The sequence below is a fragment of the Mus caroli genome, unplaced genomic scaffold, assembly GCF_978045245.1.
Source record: "Mus caroli unplaced genomic scaffold, Mus_caroli_1 scaffold_5, whole genome shotgun sequence".
Taxonomy (NCBI): domain Eukaryota; kingdom Metazoa; phylum Chordata; class Mammalia; order Rodentia; family Muridae; genus Mus; species Mus caroli.
In genome coordinates, this window is record NW_028227260.1 from 95,796,961 (window position 1) to 95,813,360 (window position 16,400).

The 16,400-nt window shown below is 45.1% G+C and overlaps 2 protein-coding genes across 5 annotated transcripts in view; one reads left to right on the forward strand and one right to left on the reverse strand.

The window, feature by feature from the left end:
- The first annotated feature begins 3,631 nt into the window (after window positions 1–3,631).
- Pnma5 (PNMA family member 5) lies at window positions 3,632–5,488 on the forward strand. Its single transcript, XM_021152698.3, is given in 3 exon segments — window positions 3,632–4,939; window positions 4,941–5,025; window positions 5,028–5,488. Coding segments are annotated over 3 exon segments (1,854 nt in total).
- A 3,786-nt stretch (window positions 5,489–9,274) lies between these two features.
- Window positions 9,275–16,400, reverse strand: part of Znf185 (zinc finger protein 185 with LIM domain) — a 42,826-nt gene continuing 35,700 nt past the window's right edge. For all 4 annotated transcript variants that reach the window (XM_085838160.1, XM_021153491.2, XM_085838159.1 and 1 more), the window contains 2 exons: window positions 11,788–11,886; window positions 9,275–11,054 (listed from right to left, as the gene is read on the reverse strand). In XM_085838160.1, coding sequence (XP_085694286.1) covers window positions 11,788–11,886 — 99 coding nt within the window. In that variant the 3' untranslated portion in view covers window positions 9,275–11,054. The remainder of the gene's footprint in view (window positions 11,055–11,787; window positions 11,887–16,400) is intronic.

A 16,400-nucleotide genomic window follows, 5' to 3' on the forward strand; every position in this document is an offset into this window, starting at 1 on the left:
ACTGAGGGAGAAGCTGTCCTTAGGAAACGGTGGAAAGTGTTTAAAGTCCTAGGTAGGTAATTTAGGGCTGGGAAATCTACAGACTGAAGTGAATAAAAACAGGGGAAAAAAGGAAGGAAAAGGGGAGGGAGGGACAAAAAGAGTGGGGAGAGAGGGAGCAGGTGAGAACAGGGAGCTAGCATGAGAGAGGGGGGGGGGGAGAGAGAAAAGACGGAGAGAGAGGAGACAGAGAGGAGGAGGAGGAATCTAGAGTAAGAGCTGCTAGAGCGAGAGCTGCTAGAGGGAGGGAGGGAGGAAGGAAAGAAAACAAAAGGAATTTTTTTTTGCGCTGAAGAAACGCAAGAAACTTGTAATAGTCGCCTTCCAAGTCGACAGCAGAACCTAATCAAGAATAAACAGGTAATATGTAACTTTCAGTTATGAAGTCCCTGCTGGGCTTGTATTTTGTGCTGGGCCCCATATATTCCAATCAGACACATACTTAGTGCTCAGCCTGTACAGTTAGTTACACCCACCTTTCACTATTTGAATATACAAATAAGAGTAACGGATGACTATCGCATCACGGCTAGTAGCCAATGAGGCACAGACACGTGAAACAGGAGAACCAATGGCTGCAGGGCCTGGCATGACACAGGCTAAGCTTGGTGGTGTCTACTAAAACAAACTTTAGTTCAAACCTCCCGCCACTTTGTTCAAATTCTGTGTTCCTTTCACTTTCCCCTCCCCCAGAACCAACAGGATTGGTTAAGGCAACAGAATCCTCCTATTAGGGAGTAGCGGAGAAGAGGAGGTGATACAGCCCCAAAAGGGTCGTGTGCAACTCCACGGGCTTGGGCGGGGCCAGCATATATAAGATCTTCCTGCCCTGGTCTCAGACCCATTTCACATTGAAGAGTCTGTGGTTGTCTCGTCTGTCTCCTGGAGTTCTGGCCTGGCGGCCTCTTCAGCAGGTACTATGCTGCCTTCCCCTTGGTACCCTAAGGATTTCTGCCGTTTCTAGACATCACCCATTCCATTTGTGTCCTTTTTATGGCCTTCTGTTTTCTTTCACTAAAACTTTTTGGAAATGTGAGATAAGGGATATGAGGAATGGAGGGTATCTGTGAAGGGGTGCAAAGCATAATGGATTTTTTGTTTTCTGGTTGTTTTCTCTTTGTGAGATAGTCTCAAATTTCTGGGTTCAGGTGATCTTCCTGCCTTCTGAGAAGCTGATCTCCAGGGTTTGTTTGGGTTTTAGAAAAGGTCGAGGTAGGGGAATTTAGGTATAAGTGAAGGAGGTATTTGGCAGCAGAAGTGAGTTTAGATTGTCGCTAGGATGTGTTGGTGGGACATGGATGACACGGAACCTGGAGAGGAAACTTGAAAGGTAATTGGAAGGTCCAGAGCAGGGACTCGGAGATGGCTTGGGGGGTGGGGGTGGGGGTCTGGGGACTTGCCGGAACTGGGAACTTGCCGGAACTGGGAAGGGGTAATACTTGGGACAGTTGAGAAGTTGCTGGAACCAGGATTGGTCTGTGTCTTGTTCAGAGCTGGAACTGAGATAGATGGTGAGTGGCCTAAAATGGCGCTGGAACAGGGAAGGGGCAGTCCTTGGGGCAGCTGGCAGGTTGTACGGACGGGGATGGAGCTGGATGGCAGCAGGTTCTGGAATTTGGAGGGACGTTTCGTTGTGAGTGAGGTCAGTGGAGCAGTTGCTCAAATTCATGCAAGAACTTTTTCTTTTCTTTTCTTTTCTTTTCTTTTCTTTTCTTTTCTTTTCTTTTCTTTTCTTTTCTTTTCTTTTTTTTTTTTTTGAGACAGGTGTTTTTGTTGTTTTTGTTTGTTTGTTTGTTTTTGTTTTTCGAGACTGGGTTTCTCTGTGTATCCCTGGCTGGCCTGGAACTCACGCTGTAGACCAGGCTGGCCTCGAACTCAGAAATCCACCTGCCTCTGCCTCCCGAGTGCTGGGATTAAAGGCCTGCGCCACCACACCCAGCTGCAAGAACTTTTTCTTTCTTTCTTTCTTTCTTTCTTTCTTTCTTTCTTTCTTTCTTTCTTTCTTTCTTTCTTTCTTTCTTTCTTTCTTTCTTTCTTTCTTTCTTTCTTTCTTTCTTTCTTTCTTTCTTTCTTTCTTTCTTTCTTTCTTTCTTTCCTTTCTTTCCTTTCTTTCTTTCTTTCTTTCTTTCTTTCTTTCTTTCTTTCTTTCTTTCTTCTTTCTCTCTCTCTCTCTCGCTCTCTCTCTCTCTCTCTCTCTTAGGTATTTTCTTCATTTACATTTCAAATGCTATCCCAAAAGTCCCCCAGACCCTCCCTCCCCCTCCCCTACCCACCCACTCCCACTTCTTGGCCCCGGTGTTCCTCCGTACTGAGGCATATAAAGTTTGCAAGACCACATATGCAGAAACTTTCGGGATAGCATTTGAAATGTAAATGAAGAAAATATCTAATAAAAAAAGGTAGCTACTGCCAGCTTAGGTTTCAAAACTGACAGATCAGCCTCAGCCTACTTCAAGTGCAGGGATTAAAGATGTGCTCAGCCATACCCAGCAAGGGACTGTCTTTAGATTCTTGAGCAGACTCAGAATTAGCACAGCCTGCATGGGCAGGGACATTCAGGATAGACCATGTTAAATATTCCTTTGCCTTGCCTTGAACAGATCAGTGGACAGGAACCAGCACCCCTGAACCGCTTGTCTGGATAGAGCCAGAAGACTGCCAGGGTCAAGCACCAGCCCAGGAAAGTCACCATATCCACACTTCAGAAAACAGCAGGGTGAGCATCTATTTTGGGAATAGCCTCTAGCTGTAGCAAAAGACTGGTGAAGGGGTTTCCTGCCAAGATTCACAGACTGCAGGATAGGGCCATACCTAGGACGAGAGTTGTCTGTTTACTTTCTGGGGTCTTTTTTTTTTTTTTTTTTTTTTTGCCTCTGATTCCAGATTCCATACTATGTAAACCCATATGCTTAATTTATCAGCACTCGCTCCTCAGCCCTATCCTACTCTCCATACCTGTTGCTAAGATGCTTCATTGGTTGGAGAACCATGGCATCACCTGTTGTCCATAAAAGGCCTTAACCTATGTGGTAACGTATGGTAGAAATCTAGATTCACACTGTTCTTGTGTCCATGTCAATACTTTAGCTTGTCATTTGCTCTTTGTACTCAGCACTGTGATCACATCTGCTGAGTTCCAGTCCTCTTTCTTAGCTGTTGAGCATTTCTTCAGGTGGAGGAGAGTTTATATGCTGCCAATCTTGAACCTAACAAGGAATGGGCTAAATCCAATATAGCACTGAGTGGGTGACAGAGTGCTCTCCTGTTCTTTCCTCTACTGGCATTGGTCTTTGCCTCCTGACATTGGCATTTTCCCCACAGGTACTTGCAGAATACACAGTAGTGTCCCTGGACTTGCAAGAAGGTTGCTGCAACCAAAGGTCAGCAGGGTTCAGTGAGCTTTGGGGAGCTTTCTGTGATTGAACAAGACTAAATGTCTGGGAAAAGGAAAGGTGATGGGAATCATTAAGTAACATCTTAACTTCATTTGCATTTCAGGTTGTGGAAACCAGGACATCACTGCCTTTCTATATGGCGTTGGTTTAGAATCTTTGAGTCCTAGTGTTAGGTCTGCTGATAGAGGGAGGGAACAATGGCCGTGGCTCTATTAGATGACTGGTGTAAGGGGATGGATCTGGACCCCAAGAAGGCTGTGCTCATTGTGGGCATCCCTGTGCAGTACACTGAGGCTGAGATAAAGGATGCACTGAAAGAAGGCTTACCTCCCTTGTGTGCATACAAGGTGATAGGCAGGATGTTCAGGAGGGAAGATGAAGCTAAGGCAGTCTTAATTGAACTGCCTGAAGTTGTTGATTATACTGTGATGCCTACTCATATACCAGCAGAGGGTGGGGCCTGGGAAGTGGTTGTCAAACCTCGTAGCCCAGATGATGAGTTTATGAATAAGTTGATGTACTTTCTAAGAGATGAAGGACGGAGAATAGTAGATGTGGCCAAAGCCCTGGGGTTTAGCACTGTTCCTACAGAGAAAATGGAGTTAAAGAATTTAGACCAAGACAAACCAAAAGGCTTGAAGTCTCTGTGTAATAATAGCACATGTTCCAAAAAGCTGAAAGTATTTTCTGGCAGTCCCTTTCCAGGCCCAGGAGAAGAAAGCTTTGAAACCTGGTTAGAGGAGGTCACTGAGCTGATGCAGTTACGGCAGCTGTCTGAGAGGGAAAAGAAGCAGTGCCTTATAGAGAGCTTGCGTGGCTCTGCCCTGTCAATCACACAGGCACTGTGGACTAGCAATGACTCCCTAACTGTGGAGCAGTGCTTGAAATCCCTAAAGCAAATCTTTGGAAATAACGAGGACTATAAGGTCTTACAGTTCAGGCTCCTTCAGTCTTCTCAGAAACCTGCAGAGAAGATATCAGACTACTTGCTACGTTTAGAGCCCCTGCTGCAAAAAGCAGTGCAGCAGAGCCCATTGTCAACACACAGTGCAGATTCAATTCGTCTCAAGCATATCTTATCTCAGGTCTCCATGACCACTGACCTTCGGGGAAAGCTGTCCCTCTTAGATCAGCAAGGGTGTCCACCTACTTTTCTGGAATTAATGAAACTTACTCGAGATGAGGAAGAGTGGGAAAGCACTGTGGTAGTGGAGGAGCAGAATCAGGTAGGAAGGGAAAGCAGTACATGTGAGGCGGCAAATGAAGTTGACACCCAGGCAGAGTATTCTAGGGAGGTCAGCACCCAGACCACAGGAGAGGAGATCACATCAGTGAAACGGAGGCGACTGCTCTGGAGACAGAGTGCTGGGGAAGAGGGGCAGAGGAAGGAATCAGGGTTCTGGGCTGAAAGTGAACCTGATGAGCAGAAGCCTTCTGTTAGAGCACAGGAGTCGGGAAACGAGAGAGGGGCTTGGGCAGTGAGCCACCCCAACCCCAAGGAAATAAGAGGCTCAGGACAGCCAGGAATTCCTTCCTGTGGCAAGCAACAGAGATACCTTGACAAAATCATGGGGCAGCCCGGACAAAGGACAGAGGACATGAGTGTTGCAGAAGGGCAACAGGGCCAGGGTAAGGCACCCAACTTCTTACTAGCTAGAAATGATTCCAACAAGCAAGAACAAGTTCCACACAGCTCAGTGACTAGCAAATGGCAGGTCCATGGGGAGTGTCAGAGACTGAAATGGGGAGCTAATATGATAACTAGACTACAGGGTAATCCAGACCCCAGTTGGGATACTAGTGGGTCACAAGATGGTAAGGATGGGTGTTCTGAGCTTAGAATGCCCACTGACACTGAAGCAGCACAGGGTGTGGAGGAGCCTGCCACAGGGTTGTCTTGGGCAGAGGACACCAGTGCCTGGGAACAAGCACGGCTAGGCAGGGAGACAGTACCCAGGAGAGGAGGCCGCAGGATCCAGCCTGTCTTCAGGATCGTCTACACTGCTCTAGGGGAGCCCCATGAGGGCAGCACCCTTGAGTCCTTTCGTGAGTGAACTCCCCCCACCCCTGTGAAACCTGCAGGTCTCTGGACCCAAAGGACCTGGGAGGCAAGTGCCAACACAAGGCAGTTTCCTTCTTGACACCCTGACAGGACACTAGTGCCTGAGAAGAGCCCCAGGCTGGGGCACATGGCACCACAGGGTTAATGCCCTCAGCTGGCCTGAGAGCCTGGGAGTGTGCAGGACAGGTTTTGTGTGAGCAAACAGGAGCAGCAGGAAGAGGACTCTGTGTGTGGGGCGGGGGTGGGCAGGGGGCGGGCAGGGGGGGAGAGTTTGTCTTGCTTTCTTTTGTCCAGGGCTGCTGGAGAATTCCAGAGAGCAAGCAGGGACAGCCAGGTGAATACAACTCTGCCAGGCAGCTGCCAAGGCTGGCCCCAAACCATGCTGACCTGGAGGGTGGCCTGGCAGCTTTGCCACGTGCCATCTTCCTTCTGCCACCCATAACCAAACAGGTGGACATCACAGAAAAGGCCATCTCAAGGGTTCTGCCAACTGCCTGGCTCTCCCAACACAAATGCCCCTTCCTCTTCCCTTTACCCTCTTCCCCTTCCCCTCTCTCCCTTCCCCTGCCACTGCTGTCCAGAGGCAGGCTACCCCCTGCCCTGGAACCCTGCCCCCTTATCTGTTAACCTCATAGTGACCCAGCTCTCCAGTGAGTCCCTTCCCCCATCTCGTGCTTACCCACCATCAGCTGCTCCTGTATAAAGCTGTGAGTGAGGGCAACTGGAGGCCCTGACTACCTACCTGGTCAGCCACTTCTACACCCTGGCACGTGTTGTGAGCTTCTGTGCCAGCCTAGGCTACACTAGCTGCTCTCCCACCCACCTGGTGTTGTGAACTCCTTGTCAGCTTTCCTGGTGTACATCTAGGCCAGCTGCCTGCTGCTTGTTCTCTTGCAGGTGTGTGTGTGTGTGTGTTCTAACCTGAGTTCCTGAGCCTGGTTCTGGAACCATGGGTGTTGACAAGGCTGATGAGTTCAACTTGGGACTATGTGTGATATTCCTCTCCTGTTATTACTTATAATTTTACTTTCTATGGTTGGTGGGCTGTTGCATGCTATGGTTCCACCAATTCCCTGTGCCTGGACTGTGTATGCTCTAAGGCAGGGCTACACTGGAGTGGGTGATCTCTTGAGATAGCAGAAGGCCCTGTGTGGGCAGAGCCTAAGGCTTCTAGTGACCACTCAAAGTTTCTGTTATGTTTTTAATGGTTTTAATACAATTTTTGTTGAATAAATTTCATGAATGTTCTGGCTATGTTCTTTCTGGCGATGTTCTGCCTCTGCTGTGAGTGAGTTGGGCAGCTGTAGTCGCTGGGTTGACACTGGCATATATGCATGTCAGAGACCATGAGGGGCTATAATGGTCTCCTGGGTGGGAAGGAACCAGGCTTCTGGTAGCCAATGGATATGGGGTACAATAGCTATCTGTCTTCCTAGGGCACTTGGCAAGAACAGGGATAAAGGAGCTATGTGCTGAAGGGAGAATGCAGTATATAAGGCAGGCCCCAGGATTCCTGGTGCAGCACTGTACTTGTAGAGAGCACAGGGCATCTATGTGATATATTGACAGGTATGAAAAGATGCCCCTATAGATGTCATGCCTAACTCAGACCATGGTGTTTTTCCCTCCACCTTGTTCAATCTACCTCCTGACTGGTTAGGGGCCAGCTTCTGTCTTCACTGAAGGGTGTTTGAGCACTGGTAGGACAGTGCTTGGCAGACATGGGTGTCACAGGAAAGAGTGGAAGGAAGGAAGGACTCATTCCGGACACCATGTCATAGTGTTCTTCCTTTCCTTTGGTGGGGATATATTTGACTGTTTACATGCACTCATGCATGTATGCACTCACATGTACATGTGTTAGTGTGCATTTCTGACTGACTAGGCATGGGAGTCGCTGTGTAAGAGCTTCTTTTTGAATGTAGGGAGTGTGTGTGCTCATGTATGAAAATCTCTGGATGTGAATGTTTGTCACTGAAGGTTAGTGACATTGTATGTGAGAATGAGTGTGTCAGAGCATGAGGCTGGACTCTGAGGGTTAAGTGTCTTGGATGTGAGCCATTTGTATGCCTGTGAATGTAAATGTGTGTGTGTGTGTTATTGGGTGAATGTGGCTGTCATATGTGTTACTACATAGCTTGTGAACCAGTGTGTTATAAATTTGGTGGGTCTGATTGAATCAAATGAAGATGGAAGGGAGGTATAGGGAGGCAGAACTTCATTTGTACAGATCCGTGTACCACGCTCTCATGGCCCAATATTATCCATAGTAGGTGCTCAGGAAACATGAGTGAGTAGGCAATTCTCCCCTTTCCTTTAGGTTTAGAGCTCTGAGGTTACTTTACCTAGGAACCTGTCTTTAACTTGAAAATCCAGATTATGCACCTCTTCTACTCCTTTAGTGGTTATTACTGGAATGGGGTTGTTGACCACTATTTTCTCATTGGGGTAAGAGAGCTCTCTGTCTGACACCATTAAAAAGAGGCAAGGAGATAGATAGCCTGTGTATAAATTCATACTAAAGCCACACATCACTGTGGGACCGTGAAAGGTATCCTGGTCCTTAGCTGAGCTAAGGCTAGAAGCCCTGGAGACCATAAAGGGATGGTAGGAGCTTTGTCTGCTCCGAGGCACCAGGCTCCTGTCACTAGCCACAGTCCCCCATAGATTTCTGGCCATCAGTCACATAAGGGCAATACTCCAAGCCCTCCACATGTTAATGAGGAAAAGGACATGACCTGTGGTTGTGTAGGCTCAAGACAGAGACTGCCATTCTAATGAGGTATCTAGAGGCCTGGAGGGCTTAGCCAATGAGCTTTCCTTCCCAGACACTCCTCCCTGCAAAAGGTATTTAGTCTCAGGCCTGCCCTGAGAAGTGGGGTATGGTTTTACTCATCCGCTTTCCATGGCAATAAATGATTTGGAACCACAGAGTGTCTCTATTCAACGGGATCTGCGGTGGGGAGCCATGGAGAAAGCCTTTGTTTACAGAGCCACTGTCTAATCTCCTGAAGAAGGCCTCTCTGCACTCCTAGCCACAATCACCACCAAGCCCAAGCCTCAGCCCATTGAGCCAAGGACAACCACAGTGGGACTAGATGGAGCTCCCTCCTCCCACCCCTCTCTGGTCCCCGACCCCAGACTAGATCCAGCCTTCTGGCCCAGATTCTGTTCTCAGCTCTTCCTCAACTTCTAGCAGCACCTGGGTGTCCAAGAGCCTGGGAACCCCATGGCTCCAGCCTCTTTGTAGGCTTGGGGACCCCAAGCCAGCTCCAGCTGTCCCCTGCCTCAGACTTTGCTCTCCCACCCCAGAGTAGTGTCCTGGGGATTCCCTACAGCCCAACACTTGCCCGGAGACAGTGTGGGGTAAGCACAGTCAAACTTCCCATGTCCCGGCTCCCTGAGCAGCCGTGCCCTGTGGTGGAGCAGACTTGGGCCCCATATATCATCTTGTTTTTTTTTTAGACAGGCTCACTCTAAGTAAGCAAAACAAAACAAGAAGACAACAATTCACTCCTTCAGTGTTCCAAGATTATATCAGGGATCAGGCCTGTCAACTCAGAGTGGCCCGTCTCCTGAGTGCTAGGATTACAGGCATGAGCTACCATGTCCAGTTTTGTTTTGTAGCAAGAATGGCATCTGGTAAAGCATATGCCTATAACTACCAAGTTATTATACTTAAGAGCACACATACACACAGATTTTTTTAAAAAAAGAAGTTATAATACTGATGTGTAACATCTTAACATTTATTATAATTTGTGTACATTAATGTGGATTAAGCAAGGATAATTAAAAACAGTAAGCAATTAAACAGAAGAAAATCAATGCAAAACCATCTCTCTTTGTTAACTGCAGAATTTTGTGTCTAAGACACAAAAGGGCTGTTTTGGATTCAAATCAATACTAACCTTACAAGCTGTCTTTGAGTATATTTCATATTTCTAAAATTCCTTAAATGGCAGAGTACACCTTTAAGTGGGGAAGCCATCAGATCTAGAGCCTCTTAGTCTTGTCTATGAGGCCTGCACTAAAATGCCTAGATAATTAAGGGAGTGACTTAGTTTTCTCTTACTAGTTCATTTGGCACACATATGTTACACATATGTTATTGCCCACTATCTGCTAAGTCCCATTCTAGAGCTGAACTTGAGAAAGACTAGTTCATAATTAGTATTGGGGTGTGGCACAGTGCACTTCTTCCCTTCAGAGTTCAGGTAACAGATAAATAGTCAAATAAATAGAATGTTCTTCTCTGGTTACCTAGTAGGAAGAACAAGTCCATTCAAAGTCTGCAGAGAGTGAAGAGCTAGCTTCTAAGTCAATCCAACAACGAAGCCTCAATTTTGCATTCCCAAGCCTCGAGGACTATTTTTCCTTTCAAGGAGCTTCCAATTTAATGCTGAGCCCAAAGGCAGCAGAGTGAGGTTGACTTAGAGCAGCATATTAGCAAACTGCAGGGATGAACCTGCCTCTGCTGTGCCAGACATCAACTGGTAGTGTTTTGAGTACCTGGGGACCTAGAAGTTGATGTTAGTTTGAAACAGATTCGGGACTAGAAAACAGGTCACAAAATGCTGCATGATCAGGGCAGAGAGCCTACTTCACGTTTCACTGGATAGCAAGCTTTTCTTTGAGAAGTTACGTAAGCCAAATTTGTCTCTGGGTGAAAGGCTCTGGAGGAGAGGGAAAGGGAGCAATTAAATTACCGTAGTGTTTCATGGAGGGACCCAAGAAGCCCAGAGATGGGGTGAATTTCACACTTTTCAAAGCCATTTCTAACACTCGCTTCAGGGAAATATTTCACAGTAGGAACAGAAGTCTCAAGAAACCTTATCTGTTTTCTTTACCCTGATTTACATACATTAAAAACTGCTCAGAGGAGAAAAGTTCAGCAATACTGAGGGTAAAGATTTTAACTAACTAACAAAATTCAAACAGACACAGATATCCCTTTGGTAGAAGCCTCCTAATATTGTATCTTATCAAATTTAAACCTGGGTAAACTTTCCAACATGTGCTGACATACCTTACTGGAAAAACCAAAGGAGAATGGGAGGAGGTAATTTAAATTTACGTGATTCAATAAAAAATTAACTATTTTAAAAATACACACACACACACACAAAGTAAATAGACAAGCTAAACATTAGCCTATTGCCAACCCTTAGTATTTAATGCCTGTAATTTCCCTACCAGGGATCGTCAACAGTTTTTTGGCTTGGCCCCTCAGAAGCCTCAGAAAGTCTGCATACGCTGATACCTAGATTTGTACCCATGTCTAACATACTAGGTCATCTGCACTCATTAGAAAACATGTCTCAGGGAAGTCAAAGTGGACTCATTCATCCTGGAAGCAAGGAACTGAGATATTCCTAAGGTATAAAAGGCTACACAAAATCATAACATCACTACGATACAATCTTAGATGTATGCTCCTTCCGCACAAGGTAGGCAGAAGTACAGTGGAACCATGGAGGATGTAAGGGACGAGGAGCCAACAATTTGGGTCAACTGGACAGCCAAATACAGCTGGGGATCATCAGCTTCTGTTCAGCCTGGAGGAACCAAAAAAGGAAATAGAGGTACTGGTGAGACTTGAAGTATCTAATCCCTTACAGCCAGGGTCCTTTGGGATGGGTAACTGTTGCAGTGATTGTGAGCCCAAGCCCAACACAAAAAGCATTTCCTGGAGATAAGTCAACCTCAGGTAGCCAGAGAGGGAAAATATGCTGTGTTCCGACACTTGGGATAATCCCACTGGCTACTGGCCCAGAGAGAGCTTTTAGTCAACATCTTGGTTATTAAGCCTAAATCTAAAGCTATGCAAATAATGCTTGAAGATGGCAGAGACTGGTACTAGAATTTGAGAGCTGAAATGAGGTCAAGATTTTACCATATACCACCTACATGTTTGTTTAGAACCACTCCCTTTCTACATATTTATTTCCTTGTCACAAAATAGGCCCAGGTGTGCCAGGGTTAACTAACAGATTCAGCTGAGGTTCTAGATGGGGGAGGTATTTCTGTAAAGGAAGATACTATGACTTTTAACAACTTTGAAAGGGTCGTGGGGGTAGAGGTGAGGGTGGGGAGGGGTTCATACATTACTTAAGATCTCAAAGAAGCATAGGGCAAAGGACACGGACTTGAGATTCTCTAATTAGATGGCTGAGAAGCATAGCAGGGTTCTGAAGTAAAACCCATGTCCAAACCAAGGCAAATTTTTGTCTTGCTCCTTTAGTTTAATGTGGCTCTGGGATGCTTCTCCTATGAGCTTCCAGAACTCACCTAGAAGAGCTTCTCATAGCATTTCCCACAGTGGATGGTGTCACGGTGAATGAAGATCTGATCTAGGAGATCACCCATCGGTTTATTGCAAATCCCGCACTAAAAAAGCAAAATGGAGGTGAGCACTCAAAGCTGTGAGTTGATGGCACATCCTGGACTTCCAAGAAGATAAGACATTGCAAACATAGATATTCAACGTGATTTATAAAACAAGATAAACACACAATAAAACACCAAAAGTAAGCTGGTAGTGACTGGGGAGATGGCACTTGCTGCAGATTTGATCTCCAGAGCTCATATAAAAGCTGGGTGCAGAGGTACAAAACTGTAATCTCAGGGCTAGGATGGCAGGCATGGGATTTCTAGGGCTCGGACTAATATTCCTGTTCTTAAATAACACAGCAAGCAACCGAGGAAGACATCCAGTGTTGCTATATGGCACACACACACACACACACACACACACACACTGGCAGGATGATTAGCATACTGGCTAGGGGCTGCAGTTTCATAATCAGCCTAGGTTAAAATCTTGACTTTTATTTATTTATAAGCTGAATTACTAAAACTTTCGCAGTCTCCGTTTTCCTCACCTATAAGATTAGGAGAGGCTGGAGGCCGCGAATGTTTACGGTCCAGAAGAACGTGATAGAGAACATCCCCACAGAAGAGGGGAGGTTTTATTAGTCCAATCCCTCCCATAAACCTGTGACCCCAGGAATGTCAGTGGCAGGACTTCCTAACCCTGGGAGTTGAGTAAAAAGAGACTATGAAGTGCCAGGTTTTCCAGAACTCTCAATGTCTCCAGCCTGAGGCTTCTAGCTACAGGCAGCCAAAGGTGCACGGGAAGGAGAGAACAGCCTTTAGACAACCCCAAGTCTCATTGCTCATCCTCTCCATGCACCCTTCTGATGGCAATCTGCATACTTCTACTTCCCAACTTACTTCTCCTGGCAGAGTATCCCTCAATGTAAATCAATTATGCTTCTAGTTCCTACATAATGTTTCTATCCTTGTAGTTACTGCACACCAGACTAGAACATGGACTTAGAATGGTGCTGACACATTGAGGGGGTCTCTTCTGGGCATGCAGAAAATGGACAATGTATATGACTGACCCTAACCAATGTCATCATCACTTTTCTTGGGGCAGCAAAAAGGAGCTGGGTTTAAACTGTGGGCATGCAGGACACTGGGGAGTTGACTGCACTGCTTTGCCTAGACAAGCCAGGCTGGATCCCCCACCCCCAAGTTCCTACTCCACAGCAAAGTTTGTCAGATTTTCTGGTCCTGGTGGTTGAAGACTAACTCTGTCCTGGGACCTCTGCACCTAGTAACCATAGAGGAACCTAGGTTGATGACTGTCCAGGTTAGCCAGTAAGTCTGCCATTTTTAATAGATTCAAAAGCTGCTTGGCCTGTAGTTCCTGCTTGCTCAAATAAAATGTATCCTTCTCATATGTCTCATGGGATTGATGAGTAGGCTAGTGACACCTTTGTCAGTGTAATGGCAGCAACCAAGAAGGCCCCAGCTGCCTTCTCAGTTCTCTTCAGGTGCAACAATCAGGCCTCAGGCCTCACTTTACTGGAGCTTCAACTAGAGCTAGACACAATTTACCTTATTACCAGACTCGGAAAAGAGATAAACTCACAAACAGATATCAAAGTAACTTTCACTATTCCTTTATTTAAAGAAACTTGCTTTACAATAACTGCTCTCAGTAGTCACCCACCTGTGTCTTATGGTGAATGATTGGATAGATAGAAAAAAAAAGATGTAAAGGTTACGTAAGGTCTAAGGATACAAAAGGTTAGGTTGTAAGGATCTAAGAAAATAGTTTTTGGTCTAAGAAGTTGTGTATATATGCAAGTTAAAAAGGTCTGAGGATGTGAAAGCTTAAATTGTGATAAGAAAGTGACTTAAGGTATAAAAAGAATGAAAACGGTTTCAGATTTCTTTCCCTCTATGCTATTGTTATATTAAGACTTCAAAAACTCAGCAGCTTTTTAAATACATTAATCAATGAAGTTCTGGTAAGCTATTAATCTAGTTTTGGTAAAGCACTTCAAAATGATATCATAGTAACAAGCTCATTGTTTTAAATTTCCTTTAGTTGTCTTCTAAGTCTATACTTTGTAGTGTGCTAAAAATGTCTGTCTAATCTATATACCCCCAGTCTTCTGGACAGAGGAAAAAGGCCCTGATTTCATGATCTGGACTTGTACTGAAAATCAAGATCAAGCGAGCTTTTGCCCTTCTGCTCCATGGGAGGTTTCTGTCCTCCCTGAACTTGCCTTAAAAAGTGTTCATGCAGCCGGGCGTGGTGGCGCACGCCTTTAATCCCAGCACTTGGGAGGCAGAGGCAGGCGGATTTCTGAGTTCGAGGCCAGCCTGGTCTACAAAGTGAGTTCCAGGACAGCCAGAGCTACACAGAGAAACCCTGTCTCGAAAAACCACAAAAAAAAAAAAAAAAAAAGTGTTCATGCTCTGAACCCAAAATGATATCCCCAGGCTTCTACTATGACACAAAGGTGTGAATCTACTGCTTTGTCTCCAGCATGGATTTCAGTATAGATTACAAGCAACAGTAATGCTAATATATATAAGACTTATCTCTTGTAACCTAAAAAAAAAAATTCTTGTAAGTTTTGGGTAATCAGCTTAAATCTACCTCTCTTGGATCAAATAGACTCCAGATAAATACTGTCAATCAACAGCCTGTTTCTGCATCTGCCTATTTCACTTATTCCTGAGGGTGAGATCACACCCCATTTCCCTGGTCATGGGGCTTCCCTCCCTCAACTACCAGGACCTTGGGCCTGGAAGCTTCAAATGTACACCTAACAAAAAAATTCTCCCTAAACTCCTTAGCTTTATCTTCTGCCATGTATATATATATATATATATATATATATATATATATATATATATATATTCCAACATCCTCCCAGCTTTAGTTGTTCCAAGACATCCAAGACAGTTCCAAAGCAGCTAGCCCCAGGTAGTTCAGCCTCAGACTGCTTCAATTAAGCCTGCATTTTCCTAGTCCCAGAGAGTCCTGCAGAGAGCCTGGATATTGAGGGAAACAGCCTGTTATTTCTGGACTTGGCCAGCATATCAACTTTCTTGGGTCCTCAAAGATGTCAATGCCTTCAGACAGCAGGAAGCAGACTAAAGAGCACAGCACCCCCATTCCTGCTTCACCATCACCCGTTCCTTTTTCCTGACCTTTTATAATAAAAAAGAATGTTAGAAATCAGGCACTTCCCCAGACTATCCCTCGGGGCCTCAGCACCTGCAGATACCAGCCAGGTGCAAGTGTATTTCCACTGGTGCTACAAGTTCCATATTTTCCCTATGCAACACACATACTGCGGTGGTTTGAATATGCTTGGCCCAGGGAGTGAGTGACACTATTAGGAGGTGTGGCCTTGGAGGAAGTGTGGCCCTGTTGGAGGAATTCAATCACTGTGGAGGTGGGCTTTGAGGCTTCTTTGGTCAAGCTCTGCCCAATGAGGAGGGTACCCTTCTCCTGGCTACCTTTGGATCAAGCTGTGGAACTCTTGCAAGGCTCCTCCAGCCTTGTCTGCCATGCTCTCTGTCATGACGGACTGAATCTCTGAACCTGTAAGCCAGCCCTCATTAAATGCATTTAGTGTCAACTATGTCCTAACTTGTTCCTTTTCAGTCTTTCCCATGGTAGCAAAGAATATCACATTTCTTTACCATGAGGCTTAGGCACAAAATTCTGTGATATCTTTTGAATCCTCATAACTTGCCAGCTGTGAGCAATCCAGTCACCATCTTAACATCTTCGTTGTCAAATCCTTGGCAAGTGACCACTCTCTCTAGATTGATTTGTGAATGAGATCTCCTAGAAAAAAACCTGATTGGCTGCTTAGAACATTAATGCTGTGGAGAGACTGGAATAGTGAAGTTCAAACGCCTAATTACAATTATCTTGGGTTATCTTTGACCTACTAAACAGCAATTTCTTGCTTCTTCTCATCCTCTCATTAAAAGAAAAAGACCTCACATCTTAACAAACAAAAACCCTTCTGGAATCTAGCAAGTTAACCAATCAATGAAATGCTAAGTGTGTACTTAACTTTTTCACCAATGTTGTTAAAGTATCTTGATTTATAGAATTCTTTGTTGTGAGAAAAACAAATGAGTACTTCAATCCCAGCTGGTTTTATGTTTGATTAATGTAGCTATTCAACTTACAAAAGTAAAACCAAAACCAAAACAAAACCCGAACTATAGGTAAGATTTCCTCTCAACTGAAGAGATTTATCATCTTAAACTGGTTTATTTTAATCACTTAATTAAAAGCCATAGGTTATATATAAAATAATCAGAGATGGGCATTAAAATTAAAATGTAAAATGAGGGCTGGTGAGATGGCTCAGTGGGTAAGAGCACCCGACTGCTCTTCCGAAGGTCCAGAGTTCAAATCCCAGCAACCACATGGTGGCTCACAACCACCCGAAATGAGATCTGACACCCTCTTCTGGTGTGTCTGAAGACAGCTACAGTGTACTTACACATAATAAATAAAATAAATCTAAAAAAAAATGTAAAATGATCTGTAACAAAATGATAAAATTGTT